Source organism: Cynara cardunculus, assembly GCF_001531365.2.
Source record: "Cynara cardunculus var. scolymus isolate 2C chromosome LG 13, CcrdV1, whole genome shotgun sequence".
Classification (NCBI taxonomy): Eukaryota; Viridiplantae; Streptophyta; class Magnoliopsida; order Asterales; family Asteraceae; genus Cynara; species Cynara cardunculus.
In genome coordinates, this window is record NC_037540.1 from 17459135 (window position 1) to 17479213 (window position 20079).

General features: G+C 35.1%; 3 protein-coding genes and 1 pseudogene across 4 annotated transcripts; 2 read left to right on the forward strand and 2 right to left on the reverse strand.

Moving 5' to 3' along the window:
• Positions 1-216: 216 nt before the first annotated feature.
• LOC112525385 (cytochrome b5-like) lies at positions 217-2013 on the forward strand. The gene is made up of 4 exons (XM_025135500.1): positions 217-304; positions 435-533; positions 1425-1491; positions 1573-2013. Exons 2-4 carry the CDS (start codon positions 447-449, stop codon positions 1827-1829), a joined length of 411 nt encoding a protein of 136 aa, XP_024991268.1. The 5' UTR covers positions 217-304; positions 435-446; the 3' UTR covers positions 1830-2013.
• Positions 2014-2110: 97 nt separating this feature from the next.
• On the reverse strand, positions 2111-6959 carry LOC112524842 (annotated as a pseudogene).
• A 66-nt stretch (positions 6960-7025) lies between these two features.
• Positions 7026-10609, reverse strand: LOC112525122 (probable 6-phosphogluconolactonase 4, chloroplastic). Of its 2 annotated transcripts, none has more exons than XM_025135087.1 (4): positions 10452-10609; positions 9318-9606; positions 8865-9000; positions 7026-7709 (listed from the first exon to the last, which is right to left on the reverse strand). In XM_025135087.1, exons 2-4 carry the CDS (start codon positions 9470-9472, stop codon positions 7245-7247), a joined length of 756 nt encoding a protein of 251 aa, XP_024990855.1. In that variant the 5' UTR covers positions 9473-9606; positions 10452-10609; the 3' UTR covers positions 7026-7244. The 2 variants fall into 2 exon arrangements, with proteins under 2 accessions (XP_024990855.1, XP_024990854.1); XM_025135086.1 differs by having other exon boundaries at positions 9318-9712; positions 10452-10601.
• A 427-nt stretch (positions 10610-11036) lies between these two features.
• LOC112524843 (zinc finger BED domain-containing protein RICESLEEPER 2-like) lies at positions 11037-13800 on the forward strand. Its single transcript, XM_025134791.1, has 3 exons — positions 11037-11189; positions 12021-13391; positions 13477-13800. Exons 1-3 carry the CDS (start codon positions 11037-11039, stop codon positions 13798-13800), a joined length of 1848 nt encoding a protein of 615 aa, XP_024990559.1.
• Positions 13801-20079: the final 6279 nt, after the last annotated feature.

Below are 20079 nucleotides of genomic sequence, written 5' to 3' on the forward strand. Positions count from 1 at the left end.
AATAAGTTGTACTTAAGTATAATTTATTTATAATTTTAAATTTTAAATAATATACATCAATAAATAATAATTTATGCAAAAAAAAATTGATCTTTTTATCAAATATTTTATAATATAATATACATAAAACAGAAAACCCCGTTCTAAGGTCAATCTTGTAAATTCACTTGACAGGTCCTGATAAGGGTGCTCCAAGATCTGTACACATATAAATAGCAAGATCCATTGTTTGTAGAATCAAATCGATTCCTACCGAACAAGAGTGAGAGAGTTGAAAACCTTCGGCCGGCGTAAAGTCTCTCTCGTAAGTCCACAGATTCCTTTCAAATACCATTTCTTGTAGATCGATGCGCTTTTCACCATACAAGTTCCTTTTCTTTTGATCAATTAAAGATTGAACCTTTTACTTTCTTCTTGATCTTGTCTTTTTGCAGTAGCAGATATCAATGGCGTCAGATCCAAAAAACTTCGTATTCGAGGACGTCGTTAAACACAACAAAACCAAGGACTGCTGGCTTATCATCAATGGAAAGGTCAGATCTTTTGTGATTTTGAATTTGACTTTGCTGATTTGTAGAGGCTTTGTTTTTATCGAACTTTTAAGGTTTTTAAAATTCTTAATTAAACTCAATTGTGCTTTATTAGCTTGATACGATCCGATCTTTGTTGCATGATCCTGTAATCGTACAGTGATTTTGGTTTTTGTAGTTAAGTTGTGCGATTTGGCTCTGAGTTGAATATAGGCAGGGTTTTTGGTGTAATTTGAATGTTGATGAATTTAATAGTGATGGCCAAGAACATCTGAAACTGATAATACTCTCTGTTATCAAAGAAATAAGATTTGGAGCTGTATTTGATCGGGTTATAGATTCCTTGGGATTTGCGTGTTTTGAAAAGAAAATCAATTAAAAATCGCTTATGGCCCAAGAAGTTTGTATTGATGGGATTGATATTTGATTGTTGTTTTTTTGAAGAATTTTGTACGAGATTGAAAATTGATATACCCCTTAAAAGTTGTAATGCTTGACTGAGCACATAGTTTAAAACAATTATGTGATGTCAATAACTGAGATTGGGGATTCAAAATCACTACTATCTTTAATTTAATGATGAATTTAGGTTTAAAATTGACCCAAAAGGGGCATGTTGGAATTATCAAAATCAAAAAGGGCCTACATTTATATGAAATTTCATTTAAAGTTGTGATAGAAATTTGGTGTCAATACCATCCAGACATAAGATCTTGTTCTTTTTCTTTTCTTCTGTGGTGAAAGGTTTATTCATTTTGTGGTTTGGAACTCTTAAGATATAATGTGTCACCTGAACTACAACTGGCTCGTAACTAGTGATTTTTAAACATGTTTATCCTTCATTCTTCTGGCTTTCGTTTGTGATCAAGTATTGGTGAACCTAAACTGCACCAGGTTTATGATGTAACCCCGTTTATGGAGGATCACCCTGGAGGTGATGAAGTTCTGCTGGCAGCAACTGGTACGTTTTCAACTGTCATGTCTTCATCTCCTAGACCAAATAATGAGAGTGAATGATGTTAGACATTCAATATGATTGCAGGGAAAGACGCAACTGACGATTTTGAGGATGTGGGCCACAGTGATGATGCAAGAGATATGATGCATAAATATTACATTGGTGAGGTAGACAGGGCAACCGTTCCTAAGAAGCGCACTTATGTTGCACCTGCTGACCGTAGCTACAATCCTGACAAGACTTCAGATTTCATCGTTAAGATATTACAGTTTATCGTGCCTCTTATCATCCTCGGCTTGGCTTTTGCTGTCAGATCTTACACAAAAGAGAAGTCAGCTTGACAAATCAATCCCTTGAGGTTTAGATGGTCTTGTTGTGTCGATTTTATTTAAGTCATGCAGAACGTTTCTGTTAGCTCGTGGTGTCTGGGTTCCATTAGACCAGTGTTATGTTTTTGGTTATTTGGCAGATAAATGTGTCATTTGGACCGGTTTGTTTATTGGATTGAAACTGTTAGTTTACAACATTGGCATAGTTAATGGTGGTATCCTGAAGTAGCGTCACTATCCAGGAACCAAGTGAGGTTCCTGATGGGTGAAACCTTGGCAAAGGGAAACAGCAACTATAACTAGACATTTTCCTTTATGCTATTTTCACGGCATCTGCTGCATCCTCCCCTATGACCACCATGGCAATTTCGGATGCTGCATTGATGAGTGGAAAGGTGAGTGTGATCCTCTGGGAAGGCGGTTTGGGTGAGCCCTAGATGAAAGTCACCCATCTTGTTCTCTCAAACCGCTGGAAATGCAAGAAAATAGAGATGCAACGTGCCCATCTGGACCCATTCCTAGTAGTATCAGACCAAAGTTGCCAAACTCGCTACTCGCTGATTTTCGTAATGTTCCATTTTCGACCAACTGCTTTAGACAGCTTTCATAATCGTGGGATGCACCCTCTGGTGATGATTTGGCATCGATGGCGTGTATGCTACTCTTAGGTATCGGCACCTACCATAACACGTTATTTGTCAAAACCTTGCAACATCATATTTACATGTCCAAATATGAACATATATTTGCATATAATATACCTTGGACAGAAAACTCTAAAGTAAGTTTGTAGTTGCTGTCAAGGGTGGTTGGGAGGAACCACCCTCTCGTCCAAGAAGAAAATCAGCCATTTTGACCAGTCTATTGAATGTATGTAAGGGGGCTCCACTAATTTCCTGTCACGAGTTTAATGTCAAAGTTGTGACTGATAACTTTCATTTTTTTAAGCTTATTTCTTATTTATTTTTCTCCTTTTTATATCTTTTAAACATCTAATTTTCTTTGTTTTTATCTGCTTATTTCATTTTTTTTAAAAGATGATGAAACACAAAGAATGAAAATTTATTTCAAAAACAATCATTTTGAGACAATGCCTACAGTGTCGCCACAGTGGAAAGATTCCGAATTTATGAATAAAGATCAACTTTTTTGAGAGAGTTTTCTTGAATGCCTTTCTAAAAAGTTATCTACAGAACTACCTTTTTAAAGTCTGAGTTTTGGATAAAAAAAGGAGATGGGTTGACTCTTTAAACATATAATATATAAAAGCTCATTTCCTATGGGTAATTAGGACATCCTTATCCTTTCCTCCCCTATATAAAAGAATCTTGAGTTCATTTGAAGATCATCCCGGTTCAGCTGAAGTCTCACATTTTACTCTCAAGTTAAGTCTTAGTATTTAATTTTTTTAGTTTGTAATCTGTTGCCCACAGCTTCACCACTGTGGTGGCAAACTCTTGTTTTATTTTAATGAAAGTTTCATTTAAATTTAATTTCATGTCTATCATGAGTTAATTACTTTTGTGGGTGTGAGTGTGAGTTAACACAGGGGTTTTAAGCAACATTTGGGAGTTTTCATTCTTTACCACTTCGTAAACTTGATCACGTAAGTCGAGACTAGAACTCAACGAACCGATCAGTTTGAAGTGTTAATATTAAAATTTTGACCCAGATATGGGCGGATCTGAAATATGTCTTAAGTAATGTACACAGATTTGAGAAAGTCTTTGATAAATGGGTAGAGATACGGATTTTGTATGTATTTAGCGTTTCTTTTTCCCCTTTTTACATCATTTAAACACCCAATTTTCCTTGTTTTTCCCTCTTTATTTTAAAAGTTTTAAAAAGATGATGAAATACAAAGGATGATAATTTATTTCCAAAAACCATCACTTTGAGACTGTGCCCACAGTGTCACCACAATGGGAAGAATTCGAATTTATGGATAAGGATCAAATTTTTTGGAGGAAGTTTTCTGGAATGTCTTTCTAAAAAGTTGTCTACAACTAGAACTACCTTTGAAGTCTGAGTTTTGGATAAAAGGAGGAGGTGAGTTGACTCTTTAACCACAAGTATATAAGAGCTAATTTCTTATGGGTAATGGTGGTCATCCTTATCATTTTCTCCTCTGTATAAAAGGAGCCTTGAGTTTATTTGAAGATCATCCCAATTCTGCTGAAGTTTCTCCATATTTTACTCTTAAGTTAAGTCTTAACATTTAATTTTCTTGTATTAAGTTTCTTAGTTTGTAATATGCTAGCCACAACTTTACCACTGTGGTGGCTGACTGTTGTTCTATTTTAATAAAAGTTTCATTTAAGTTTTATTTCATGTCTTCTATTATGCTTTCCATGTCTATTATGAGCTAATTACTTCCGGGAATGTGGGAGTGAGTTAACTTAGGATTTTTATGCAACATTTGGGAGTTTTCAATCTTTACCACTTCCTATACTTGATCACGTCAGTCGGGACTAAAACTCAACGCGGATAAGCGATCACTTTGAAGTGTTAATATTAAATCTTTGACCCAGAAATAGACGTATTCGAAATACGGTCTCAAGTGATGCACAAAGATTTGAGAAAGACTTTGATAATTACGTAGAGATTTGTATTACAAAGAGATTTGAGTATAATTTTCATTTCTTTTTCTGGTTAGTTAAATAAGTAAACTTCGGAGTGGTGGAAGTGGGAACTTAGTGGACGCCGTCTATAAAACTTCACTTTCGAGAGATTGGAATTTTTATAAACATCTCATAAGTCTCCGACCGGTATATTGTTGTTTTTGTCTTAAGGAATATTTACACCCATGCCCCATTTTTTATTTACAAGTCTATTTCGTCTTTTAAAGCTTTTCACCAACAAAAATGCAACTATTAATCAAACCGAATCATTCTCAAGAAGTTCATGAAATTTTACGATTCTTAGTAGTTCAATTCCTGTGGAAACGATCTCAGTACTTTATCACCCTATTATTTGTAAGCGATCATTGTCGTACACTTGCACTGCCACTGTGGGGACTTTGTGCCCACTGTGTGAATATGAACGATTCCAAGCTGCCACTTACCGGGTAAGCATATACTGGCAAGGGTCACTAGTTTCACTTACCTTGTCGAATAACATTCTTGGCAATCAAAGTGGATTGTTGATAAGCGTTTTTTATCTGATATGAGTTGATTGGTAAGATTATCGGTCCTTACAATACTTTTACGGGGTAAGATTTTTGATCCTTGTCATGCTTAGCCCGGTTACAGAGTTGTCCCTAGGGGAGGGCGGCACGGGGGCACACCCAGGGTCCAAAACATTTTTCCCCTTAAAATACAATAATAGTCTAAAAGAATTTAATAAATTAAAGAAATTCAAAAAATTGTAGCATATGATATAGAGCAAAAAGAATTTAGTAGATAATAAGAGCCCAAAATTATATCAACTAATTATATTGAAAAAAAATAAAAAAAATTAATTAATCATTCATTATATGTTATTGTTTATTGTCTCTCTAATTCTTTTTATCTCCAACAAGGTCCATTGATATTGACTATTGCTATCTCTATATGTTTGACTGTTTCGTGCTTCAACAATTCAATGTTAAGATCATGTGCTCTCTATTGTTATATATTTTTGTTGGATATTTTTATCAATTTCTGCTTCCATTGACTATTGTTATTTGGTTATGTTGTTCTGATTGTTTTTGTTGACTATTGTTATCTATTTTTGCTTCTACATAAAATATTTTACTATTGTTTGACAATCTTGTTCTTATAATTTAAGACGTGTTTCATGGTTTTGTGTTTAATCAATAAATTTTTTCTCTAGATGTATTTAGTAATGTCTCTTATATATCTCATGTTCTATAATTTTTTAATCTTAACATCTTATTTTAGTTGAGCAAAAAAAATGGAAATAGAATTTAAATATTTTCATCAATTGTTTGACTTGCGTATCTTTAATTGAGATTCCACCACACCACAAGATTTTATTTAAGCACTCAAACAATCATTTGTTAAGCTTGCATATTATATGCTTAATCATTATTATTCTTATTGGATCTCAATGAATCATCTTTTCTTTCATATTCTTATTCATTTTCATTTGTCTACTTGTCTAGAAAAACTTGATAATCTTCTTTATTATTGATCTCTCACTGACTCTCACGATTACTTCATTCACACAAATTCTTTTTTTTTTTCTATCAAAATAACATATATTTCTTGTTATGAACTAAAAAAATTCTTACTTTTTATAAAAATTTATCAATCATAGTTTCTATACTATTGGTTTCAAATTACCTAATAAGAAATACATAAATTTAAGTAATCTCTTATGTATTTATAATAAAGATAAATAAGATTTATTTCCTTAGTAAATTATTAGCATTTCTTGTACTCGATTTTTATACTAATGGAAAACATTTATTGAATTTTTTTGCGCATTTTAGTGATGACATGTTTCCGTCACAAGTTATAACGACATGTTGTCATATACTCTTTCTGATGATAAATGGACTTTTAGCGACGACAAAAGTCGTTGCTAAAATCCTTGTTTCTTGCAGTGGCCCTGTTTTTACGTTCGTCCAGAGTCTATAAAATATCAAGAACGAGCCTGCCCGGTAATCAATTATCCGGTAAATGTTTGGTAAACGGCCACTTAGTCTTTCGATAGATAGAGATAGAGAGGCCGTACCTGAGAGCATCAATGTGTACCCCCAGACAAAACAAGAAACACCCCTTTTCCTTTATGAACTTAGCTGATAGATCTGCAACGTATTTGGCAAGACCTACATACAGCTACGTCTTCCTCAGAATGGAATTTGAAAACATTCACTCTACCCTTCTCAGCCTTCCACTTTTCAGAGGGATGTTATGCTCCTAAAACGGGCAATGCACGGTGTAATACAACGTAATTTCAAGAAAGGTTTTGTTAAGCAGCAAAGTCGTTTATAGGCTTGTTGTGTTAGTTGTCCAGTAAAACATTATATCGAGTAACTGGTTTTCGTTAAATGACATACCTGACTGTGAGGCTGATCGTGATTGCCAACACGAAGGTTACTATAATTACTGCAACGTTTGAAGAAGACAAGGCATTCATCCAGAGTGCAACACCAGATTTGTAGATGTCACCTGAGCTGAAGTAAAGAAAGAACATGGATTTTCTTCTACCCGATGTAGAACAAGAATGCTAACTGTCTGGTAAAATAGAACAGCGAGAATATGGATTTCACTTTTTTGGTATCTTTCATCTTTTTCTCATTCTTGCTTATTGGAGCAATCAAACCATATTCTTTATTTAAAGTACATCACAATCTTGAAGCTGAAAATGATCTTCTGATCTCAAACGTCTATGGGAAGCTAAAGAACAAGCATAAGATAGATAAACATGAGCTTTAAAGGAGTTGGGATCAACTTGGCATTATGATGGACTGCAAATGTCCTAGAGCTTTGAGGCTGCATCCTTGTCCAAAAACCATGTCAGCTCTCCTTCAGGCGAAACCATTTGAACAGGCAACAACTCGGGATCTTGACCATCGCCCAGAGCTACATGCACCGGATGGGCTTTACCAGCCCCGGCTACCACGAGCACGACATTTGCAGATGAGTTTATTACTGGGAAAGTGAAGGTAATTCTTTCTGGAGGGGGTTTTGGTGATTCCTTGATGAAAGCAACCCACTTGCTCTTTTCTTGAAGCAGAGGGTGTCCAGGAAATAAAGATGCCACATGTCCATCTGGGCCCATCCCCAAGAGCATAAGATCGAATTTCGGAATCCCACTTGCCTCAGATGTGCTGATTACTCCGTTATGAACCATATGCTTGATACAGGTTTCATAGTCGTCTGCTGCACCCTCCGCTGACAAGGCATCATTAATGGCATAAATATTTCCAGGGGGAATTGGCACCTGGCAAAATAAAGATAGCAAGACATTTGAACATTAGAAATAAAATCTCATATGACATTTTTTTATGCATTTGAATATGATGATCAGTCTATTGACACAGTCAAACAATCTAGGATTGTATCTTGGTTCTTATAAACACTACTCAGGAACCACCATCCAATCCACATCACACATTAGACGGAAGATAGTAGATGATCCTCTGCCTTGAACCATATATGCCTAATATCACCATTTAAAATAAGGCACACGGGTCATTAAGATGAGCAAATCCAGCACAAAGTCTGCTGGAAAGGGGAGGTACCTAAACCTCCAACAATCACCAGCACTAGAAACAAAAAAGGAAGGAATGCACCAAGAGAGGCTTAATAAGAATGCTTTTGTATTCTCAAAGGTCTTACATAGAAACTATGCTGGCATAACATCAGGTAGAACTAATTTACAATGGTAGCACTCCAATTTAGTAATAATTAATAATGTAGCGCATCATGGAATGAACTTAACAGTTCAGTGAGACACAGACCCCTTGGATTCCACCGAAGATGACCATTTTATGGTCCTTTTTTGGTTTACGAATGTATTCATCGTAACCCATGACGATGCAGTTCAAGGATGCGAGGAAAGAAAGGACAATCTTTGACCAAGACTAGAAAAGATGTAGTGAAAAAAAACTCTCTCTACTTGACTTTTGGGTTTATCACAGCGGTGAGCAAGATATAGGCCTCCATAATGAGACTCAGACACATGAAAAGAATGTACTCTAACTGATGGGTCTTTAAGAGGTTGTCCCAAGGAACATGAAGGCTTTTTAAAATTTGATCAAGATCCATTATCTTGATTATGAGACATGTACTACAATTGGGAAAGGAAAACGTGGAACTAACATTTTGTATATAGCACACAAGTGTCATTTTTTCCAATGTCAAAACCAGTTTTTGGAGTTGTTACTGATTTCAACACTTCTTATAATTTGTAACACTTATTAAGTTCAATGGAGATATTGAACTGTTCTCATGTTCAAAGTTCAAACAAATGGTACACGAAAAATATCTCCAATTTAGAATTGACAACAATCGCAAACCTGAAAATAAATTTCACCAAATCAAAGACTAGGCCTTTCTTTTCTGTGAATACAACTCAAAATTTTCATAAACATACCTTCGAGAGAAAACTATCAAAGGCAAGCAGATAATTGCTATCCGGATGATCTTTAGGAACAACTCTTTCATCCACCCAAAACATATGCCATTTTGACCAATCTATCGAATCAACGTAAGGTGCTTCCACTAGTTTCCTTCGATTTCAATATCAAAAGACCCATCAAATATCAGTACCAAATTCACAATCACATTAGGCAATCAAAAAACCCAATTAAGATGGTAAATGGATTCTTGGAGCACTTGTACAACTTTCCCAGGAAACTTAACATCAAGAAAACAAATTTGAGTTTAATGCTTGAACTTTCTTTACAGCCATAGAACTCGCCAAATTAAAAAAAAAAAAAAGAGGATCAATAGAACAAACTTATTAAGTTCTAATATTGAATCTTCTTCCACCAAGGTTAAAAGAACTAGTTTTCAGAAAGAAAACATGCATCTTTTTTACACTTACCTGAGTGACTTGATCAAAGATCCTCCGGACACAACAACTGTGAAGGAACCCTTTTGTTTGATGAACTTTTCCGACAAATCGGCAATGTATTTGGCCAGAGACACCGACAGAGCTTCTTCAGAATCAAATACCTGTGCTTTTTTCTCAGTTGCCATATTCGCAGACGTTGACACCTTTGTCTTCAAGCAGCTGAATTTTTCCGGATTGTTGGCCCTGATTACCGAGATGCTACTACTACTGGCCTGTGTCGAAAAAAGACCAGAGCTACCACGGAAGGACCGATTGGTCACTGGAAACCACGACGATGAAGTTCGTGAGAAAAATGGAATAGGAGGGGCACGTGTGCGCAGAGGAGCAGAAAGAGCTTGGGATGAAGATGCCATACGATGTGCACCCTTTGTGGATTTTAACAGTGATTAAAGTCAGTGGCGGATCAAGAAACTCCGGTTATGGGGCACACCGGCACACCACACATCAGAGGAAGATCCATAAATGTTTTTCAAGCACAACATAAATATCATAAAGTAAATAAAAATTAATTACAAAATTTGGGGTTGCATTAAATCAATATTTGGAAATATACATATCGTCAAACAACTAAAGGCAGCAAAACAATACTCAACTTACGGCCACCTTGTTTAGCCTTGTTTCGTTTCATTCTCATGAGACATTACTATTTTATGAGTCGTGATGTGAGTCTTTGCGCATATGAGACCCACAAATGAATGGACGAAGCAAAATGTACTTTCTTAAAGAATTCTTTTAAAATTCTTTATAAAGATATGCATTTCTAGTGACATACATACCGCTTGTATGCTTAAAGTTTAATTGTATCCGGTTTGAAGCCTTGGATCAGAAACCCGCTCATAGATGGAGGTTATATAACTGGGATTTTTTGTTTGAGTTAGCCACTAGTTTTAGCCTCTGGAAAATTTTAATTTTAGGAAGGCAGCAGCAAAGCAATCTAGAGGGAGCAACAAGAACAAAATCAAGTATTCAAAATCAAGTTACAACATTCAGCCATTCAATAATCAATATTCTAATTCTCAAATGGAAGCAACAGTAACTGCAATCTGTAAATCAATATTCTAGTCACCAAGTTCATCATTCATGAATATAAAATATAACTGGTACCTGGCTTGAATCAAGTCAGAAATCGAGCTGTTAGGGTTTGAGATTGGCTAATTAGCAACGCTGTGTCGCCCCTGTTCCGAGCTGAGCTAGAAGAAGAGGCGAGAGTCGGCCAGAGAGCGAGAGAGAAAAGGCGATGAAGCCGATGATCGAGTCAGGGCATGAGGCCGAATCGGGTGAAGATTTAGACTCTTATATCCGGATACGGGTTAAGGCCAACTGGTTTTGGGTCATTTTAAACCCGCATGTTTAGGCTGAGTTTTGATGAGGATTCACCTGAGATTCCCCTATGCAAGCATGTAAATGTAAACAATGTGCATAAAACCACCACCAACCGGGTTAATCCGTCAATTCAAAGTAAAATAACCCAATCCAAAGTAACTTTAGACTTAATCAAGTTATAAATTTTTTTATGCAGAGTTTATGCATGGACGATCAAACTTTATTGTTCTTGGATGTCTATGATTAGGGCTGAGCAAAAACCGAAAAAACCGAATTACCCGATTAACCCGACCGAAAAACCCGAAACCCAAACCGAAATTATGGCCCGATTGCACCCGATATCCGAATCCGATATTTACTTCGGGTATGGCGGATCGGGTAGGATCCCACGATCCACGCCCCGAACCCGCCCGAAACCCGAACTCTTTAGGGGTTAAGTTGGGCCTTTGTATACTATACGGGCTTGCTTGGCGTGCTGGTAGTAGGGCTACGATTCGTGAGACCGTCTTGCCTCTTGCCGTCTTGCGAAGTTGAGACCGTTGCCTCCCTGCCCTCCGACGCTGACCGCTGCTTCCCTGCCGAGTGCCGACGACGATTGACTGACTGTGTGCCCGCTGCTGCCTGCTGCGGTGCTGCCGACGATTGATTGCGACTTAGTGAGAGTGACAGAACACACAGAAGTCTCGTCTCTAGTCTCTACACAAGAAGTAAGTAACTAAGAATCTAAGATTCTAATTTCTAAGAATTCAAGTTTTCTTTCTTAATTTTATAGTTTTCTACTTTTCTATGTTATCTGTGTTACTGTGTATAATCTACTTTTCTTTATAGTTTTTCTCTTTATGTTATCTGTGTTTATAGTGACTTAATAATACAATTTGAATTGGTAGTTTGACAAGTAAAATGCATGACATTATGACCAAAATCATGAAGCACATCTACAGATTTGTTGGCATAACGTGGTCTTTAGTTTTATGAATTGTCATATATTGTGAAGGGGCAAATTCTTGAACCATAAAAGTGACATCAAAAGTATGCATAAGTTGCATCAATTGCGTGTACTGTATGTTTGTATATGTAATAGTACTTTGGACCAGTTTCACTTTTTCAGCACCTGCTTTTATGGCTCTTTAGTGCTCTGGCATTCGGACATGGAAACTGCAATTAGCAACTACATAAAGAGAAAAACTTTAAATCCCACTTATTTTGCCTTATGAACAAGGAACTTTCCAAACAACTACCTATATGTCATGCAGTTATTGTTTTAGGCTCAAAAAAAGAGCTATCCTTTCCTTTCTAATTAGTCTTTCACACCTAGTAGTTGTTATATTTTTAGATTGTTTACAATTGTAGATGGAAAAACTTAGCACGTCTCAATTCGGAAGTAACAATCATCATCAAGCTCCTCCTTCACAATCTAATCCTACCGTAAGTCAACCTATTCCGGAAAGTACAAGAAAAAGGAAAACATTAGAATCCAGATCTCAAGTTTGGGACCATTTTGAGAAGATTTTAAACGAGGATGGGCTAGTCATTAAAGGTAAGTGCTTATATTGTTCAAAAGTATATGCAGCTGAGGCTAAAAAGCATGGTACTTCCTCTTTAAATAACCACATGAAAGGTTGTTTAAAGAATCCACATGCTAAGGAAACAAAGCAGTCAATTCTTGCATTTCAATCTGCAAAATCTGAGAATAGTGATGGTGCTTTGACCTCTTGGGTTTTTAACCAAGAGGTTGTTCGAAAGATGTTAGCGAAAATGATTATAATGGATGAACTTCCATTTAGGTTTGTTAAAGGGAGAGGTTTTAAACAGTTTGTTGAGGCTGCATGCCCTAGATTTAAGATCCCTTCTAGATGGACAGTTAATAGGGATATATTTAGTATTTACTTTGAAGAGAAAACCAACCTTAAGAAATTGTTTAAGTCAAGCACGCAGCGGATTAGTTTGACCACTGATACGTGGACATCTGTCCAAAGAATCAATTATATGYGTGTCACTGCACATTTTATTGATGATGAGTGGAAATTAAATAAAAAGGTCATCTCATTTGTGCCTATATATTCACATAAAGGGGAAAGTATAGCTAAGGCCATAGAGAGTTGTTTGCTTGATTGGGGAGTAAAAAAACATTTCACCATCACAGTTGATAATGCGTCAAGCAATGACATTGCCGTTGGGTTCATGAAGAAGAAGGTGGTGAATTGGGGTGGTTCTTCTACTAGGGCAGAGTACATACATATGAGATGCATTGCTCATATTCTTAATTTGGTTGTACAAGATGGATTGAAATTAGCAGATTCATCAGTTAAAAAGATTAGGGATTGCATTAGGTGGGTGAGGGGTTCCCCATCTAGGTTGAAGAAGTTTAGAGAACTTGCAGATTTGCTTGAAGTGGAGGAGAAAAGTTCCTTATGTTGTCACGTTCCAACTAGATGGAACTCCACCTATATGATGCTTCGAACCACAATAGGTTACAGACAAGTTTTTGAAACGTGTGAGAGTAGTGACACAGCGTTACATTTGGATTTGGGTGATTCGGTGCCTTCCTATCTTGATTGGTTACAGGTTGACAGTTTGGTCATATTTTTGAAGACATTTTATGAGATGACAATTAGGATATTTGGCTCACTTTATGTCACCTCAAATTCTTTCTTAACCGAGATTTCAGATTTGAGTTGCATTATTGCCGATATGTTACAATCTACGTCAAAAGTTGAAGAGGTATGTTTATCTTCCCTTAATATTACCTTTACTATTTACTTATATTTGGTTGTTTACTAACTTTTTGTTTTTGATTTATGAACAGAATATGGGTGTTAAAATGAAAGAGAAGTTCAGCAAATATTGGGGTGATCCARATAAGATGAACTTCATCATATTTTTTGGCAATATATTGGACCCAAGAGACAAGGTTGAGTACATGCAAGTCCAACTCACTCAAATGTATGGTGAGGATCAAGGTAAGGCATGCTTTGAAAAGGTAAAGTCTAAATTGGATATGTTGTTTCAAGAGTATGTGTCAACATATTCCGAACCTTCTACCACTATGATGCCTCCTCCACCCATTAAGTGTGAGAATGTTCCCGTTGGAAGGGTACAATCTAGATTAAAGAGCCAACTTAAGAAATAAAAGATGGAAAATGGGGCTTCACTCAACAAAAAGAGTGAACTTGAACTTTATCTAAGTSAGTCGACMRTAGATGAGACAAACGATTTTGATATTTTAAGATGGTGGAAGGTTAATAGTGAAAGGTTTCCTATTCTTTCGAAATTGGCTAGAGATGTGCTTGTTGTTCCAATTTCAACTGTGGCATCTGAGTCTACTTTTAGTACTAGTGGCCGGGTCTTAGATAATTTTAGGAGTTCTCTATCTCCTAAAATGGTAGAAGCTCTAATATGTACACAAGACTGGCTAAGAGGCCCTAGTCAGCCAATTGCAGTTGAAGAAAACATAGCTGATATTGAAAAGTTTGAGAAAGGTACGACATTAGTTATATATTAAGTATTTTAGTATACCTATTCAACTTGAATTTGTATATTTATATATTACATACTTCTATAAACGCAGACATAATGAATATGAGAATTGGAAGTTCAAGTTCTGTCACTGACCAAGAGGATTCTCTTCTGGTTCCAGCTGTTGATGAAGATGACCTACAGCTAGATGATATATTGTAGAAGTGGCCACTTTGAATTTTGAAGATTCTTTCCCACTTTTCTTTCCTGTACATTATCTTTCCCACTTTTTGGACAATAAACCAATCACAATATAGTGACTTCAAGTTCATCGATGGCTTGTTTATTTTTAATTTTGCTTGTTTATTGTCATTGTTTGGTGTTTTGCTGTTTGGTGTTTGTAACAGGGTCAACAACCTGGATCGTTTTCGAGGCCTCCATGTACGGTTCCTACTTCCTTCTCCTTACCCTCCTCATCAAAGTGGCTCAATGCAAGTTTTAGGTATCAGTTTTTTTTCTAACATAATTTGTTACATACTGTTATAGATGGTGGAATCTCTTATAGTCAACTACCCTACTTCTGCTGCTGTGCTGCCCCATCCAAACCAGCCGCTACAATCCATGCTGAAGGATCTGCTGTCGGAAAAAGAGCACTGATGAGTTCAACGGAGCCGGAGCAATCGGACAGGTGTGCCAGGTGATTGGTGTTGTGATTGAATAATTGGATCAGGTTAGTTTTTCTTTTTTGGAAGTGGTTGTTAATGGTCAAAGAGTTCACCTTCCACATTAAGGAATAAGGATCTTGAGTTTTTGGCTGCTGCTTACATGGTTTAGACATGCCTAATAGTTTTAGTGTGCTTAATGTTGACATACCTTTGTAAACAAACAGTTTGGTTTAGTTTGGTTTGTAGCCTATATATTTTTGTACCCATGGCTAATGAGTGGCCTTGTAAAGTGAGTTTATTTAAGGCTGTGTAATTTGCTTATTCTATGCTATTCACCCGAACCCGACCCGATTAGCTCTGTACCCGACAAGACCCAAACCCCGAACAGTGTACTTCGGGTTGTGTCTTTCTACCCCGAAACCCGATCGGGTTAACCATTTTCGGGACCGACCCGACCCGATCCGACCCGACCGATGCACAACCCTATCTATGATCGGGTAAACATGGGATACCGTACTTAAATGTGCATAAAGTAGGCTCAGTTTCATGCCTACAATATGTTTATTCGAAGTTTAGAACAATGAGGACGCCCTGAAATAAGGGCTTGTGGGATTTTTCTAGTCCAAAAAACATCATTTAGACATGTTTTGGGATACTTCTATGTTTTTTGCTATATTTTTCATTTTCAGTTGGGTTTCTATGTTTGGTCCATCATTTTTTTCAGACTCGTTTATATTTTGGGACTCTTATTATATGTCTTAGGTGTAATTTGGGTGGTTAGTTAATCAATACAGAATTCTTCATTTTCTATTCAAATTTCGCGTTTATTGTGAATTCAAGTATGAGCCTAAAGTTCGGTATTTGTTTAGTTAATGTGCTTTAGAAGAGATTAATCTTTCCTGGAATCGGTAGGTTTAATATTTGTTTCGATTTTCATACGAAGCAACAATTTTCAAACTATAGGTATTGAGTTAGACCTATTTGAACCCAAACCAACCTAACGAACCCATTTCCCCTCTTACTCTTATATGTCTCTTCTAATGTTCTTGTTCTTGATTGTTTTAAGAATCAAAATCACATAAATGATGTTTTTTTTTATTTTTCTTGAATGATTTTAGGGAAAAATGTAACTGGGGTTTCAAATTTTTTGATTTTTTGTATTGTTTTACAAAAGTTTAATTTCTGATGTTTAGTTTAATGGTAAAGTATCTTGTGTTCTTAATGCATAAGAATTGTACATATGTTGGAAAAATCCTTTATCTAAAGTTGTAATTAGTGCATTCAAAGAGACTTAACATTTTCATTACTTTCTAGTTTCACTTGTATATTAAGCATGTAGTCCAAAAGTGCATCCTTTTGACTTGGCATAATCAGAAAATTGTTTGAATATATCTTTTTAGTTCTTGTGCAAGAATTTTTAAATGTTAATTGTTTGATTGTATCTATTTTTATAAAATAATGTAACATAGTATCAAACCGACCAACCCAACCTGGTCATCATCTCTGCCTTAAACACACATAACTTTTGCTGTTGATCTCAGTTTCAAGTATTCGCAGCTTGGAACAAGGAACAAGCCTTGGATAAGGGGCTGGTCCGCTTATGAGATTTTTTTAGTTCAAAATATATCGTTTAAGCATGTTTTAGTATACTTTTGTATTTCTTGCCATGTTTTGCATTTTCGGCTTAGGTTTGTATGTTTGACCCATCATCTTTTCAGGCCTATTCATATTTGGGACTCTTATTATATGTCTTACGTGTAATTTGGATGGTCAATTGATCAATACGATTTTTTTTCTTTTTCCATTCAAACTTTGAGTTCACTGTTAATTCAAGTATGAGCCTAAAGTTTAATATGTATTGAATCAATGAGCTTTTGAAGAGATTTTTCTTGGGTATTCATGGAATCAATAGGTTTTGTTAGTCATGAAATAGTAATGACTAACATAATAACTGTTTGTAGAAGGGGGTTGAATACAAACATAACATATTTTACTTTTAACTTTATATGTTTATTACAAACAAACATTACAGATTTGTTGGGGACGCTAGAGATGTAAGACATGACCCTAAACAACCTGGCTTGTGAAAAATTTTCGAATACTGAAAGAGTATGAGAACAAGGTATTTGAAGTATTGAAATAGTCATTCAGATAGTGGACCAATTTTGCCTAAGAAACTATTACTCATAATTCCTTTCAAAACAGGCGAGTTGCACCATAGGACAAGGATGATCTTTTATAGCCATCAGTGCATTAAATATTGCTATCTAACTTTGACATGTGTCTTCATCTGATTTGATGATTAGTACATGTTTCTACTCATCATTTCAGCCTTTGAAGGTGATGTAGACATTTGTTAACATAAGCCATCCTTTTGTATGCAGAGAGAGTAAATAAATTACGTCACCAATAAAATAGTACTTTAGAACTTAATTTGAGGGCGTTCATTTAGGACTTAATGAGCACAATGGGTTAAAGAGCTTATTTGCACAAACAAAATATAAGGCTGCCCTTGGTTTTATGAATGCCAAATCTAAAAAACTTAACCCAATCCGCGATACTTTTCTCCTCCATAATGAACCGCACGTTCGATTTCTCCAAATCGATTTACAATTTCAATCTCTCCCCTCCAAATTGATTTGTGCACACTTGAACACACCCTCACCATCGATTTCAACATTCTCTCCAGCGACGAGCAACAATTATAAACCCGAGTTGTGCCAAAAGTTATAAACCCTAGCTTTTAAAGGAACGATAGTTGAGTTTTGATAACGACTCCATTGTTGCTTCCGATGATGGTGATAATGAAGATGAGTGGTCACATTTTGAGTTCATACTTTAATTTTTCTTGGATTTTGCTTGGTTTATTCAATTGCTAAGCCATGTGTGTTACAAAAAATAGGATGAAACTACAGGGTTATGTTAATTGGAGGTTAGCAACAACAATAGAAGAGGAAGAAGATGCAGTCTTTTGGGTTTTTTAAATCGGGAAAAGAAAATGATGTAGCTTAAATTCTTGTGAAACAACACTATTGCTACCATTTTATTCCAATGTTATTGTGGAATTGAAAGATTTATTTATAAATCTCTTGCCATTTGTTGCTCATAAGTTGTTTTATTAAAAAATCATCAATTTATCAAATAGCATAATTCATACTGAGAGGTAAATCGGTCATTTTTATTGTTTAGATTGTTGATTCAGAAGAAAAAAGTAAACAACAACATCAATTATCTAGACAGACAGATTTATCTATACAAACAACTTTATACATACATGACTTAATAGAAAACTTGGTAAAAAACCTCTTTGTTTGGCATGCCAAATATGTTCGTATACAAGGACAAGAGTTGGTAGAGTTGGTGAAATAAACTTGTTGGTTAAGTTTGTACTCAAAATCAGCTTTCCAGAAGTAGTATTTATCAAACAACTTTTGACTTTATTTTGTACTGATCTTTTGTCAAAAAACTAGTCTTTAATTTTGTTGAAGGCTTTTTGTTCTTGGATCAATACAATCATAAAACTTTTACAAAAAAAATCCTATCTATTCTTCTTTATGAAACATAAGATATATGTCACGCCCCGATTTTTTTCCCGAGTGTTTTGACGTTATTGTTAATAACTTATGCCATGAACATAATACGGACTTAAAAAATTTCAAACGTATATAATGTGTTTAATATAATTCATTACACAATTGTGGAAGTGTAAAACACTTTAACGTAATCAATGCAAATTAAAATATCTAATCAAGTATGATTCAAAACATAGTCCTGTCTTTTTTAATTCAACTCGTCTAATGACAATTGACATCTTAGATATATACATGTATAGTATAAGTTAAAAGCTTAGAAATATGGTTTCATGATCACATGCACATATAAACGGTGTTTTAATGTATTTTAGTTATTATCTTGCAATTGAGGTCTTGGCTTGTCATTTTTCTTTGCGTATGTGGCGTATTCTATGGACGAGGACTCCAAGATCTCGAAATTGCAAGCTCTTCTTTCATGTCCAACCAACCCCGTACGGTGGTTGAATCTTGCCGAATTATAATAGTTACATACCATTTATTTGCAATACTCACTCATTAATGCAAATCTCATCGTAACATGCAATATACATCTCATGCAAGTGACAACATAAATCACATGTGCATCATCCTCATCTTTCACATTATACATATACTTGAATATCATATTAATAATATCAAGTCATCATAATATTTCTCATCATCTTTCTTATCATGCATATACTTGAATATCATGAACATCAATACAATAAAGTTATCATCATATGCATATAAATACATCATACAAATATCATGGATAAAATACTTTGTAATAATCATGTATATATCCCATAAAAATCGCATAATGTATTCACCTTGAATCGTTAGTGTTCGATAGATTGTTTTTCTCGAAAACCGCAACCTACATGATAATTCATACCACTCCTAAGCACCTTAGATAATTGTAACTAAATTGATCATTATTCTCCAACAATCTTTAACATTTTTTATTGATCAACCCCAATACCATCATATCTCATATTTCGCTCAAATATTTTTTTGAAATATTATTGATAATGTGACATCATTATAATATTAATTGTCACTCGTACATTTTATACAAATATGCAATACACTTCACATTTTATTGAACAATAAATATTTTATCAAAATAGCTAAACTAAATAGTTTACAAACGTAAATAATGTTTTATGGCCAAAATGTCTCTTTTAAAATTTGTAAGTAAATAATGATGACAACTTGTCACACATATATAAATAACGGTCATTCCATAACTTTAAAGTTCAACATAATTAATACTCGAAATAATGTTTAGAATACCAATTTTACAAGTCTAGGGGCATTTCGGTAATCTTAAGAAGTCGAATCCCAAAGGTATAGCTTTAACAAATTTTCCTAATTTAGAACATTCTTGGTACATTTCGTAAGTCGAAATTAAATCAACGCTTAAAAGTCCAATCCCAAAGCGTCGGGGCATTTTGGTAATTTTATTAAGCAAATACTCAAAGTATTATTAAAATACCGATTCCCTAATTGTGAAGTCATTTTGGTAATTTCATAACGATAATAATCAAAACAAGGCCTAGATACCAATTTCCAATATTTTAGTAATTTATACAACAAATATGTAAAGTAATTGCTAAAATACCCGTTTCCAAATTATAGGGTCATTTTGGTAATTTTATAAAAATGAAGCTTATAGACCAATCCAAGACATAGGGTTATTTTTGTAATTTTATAAAATAAATACGTAAAATA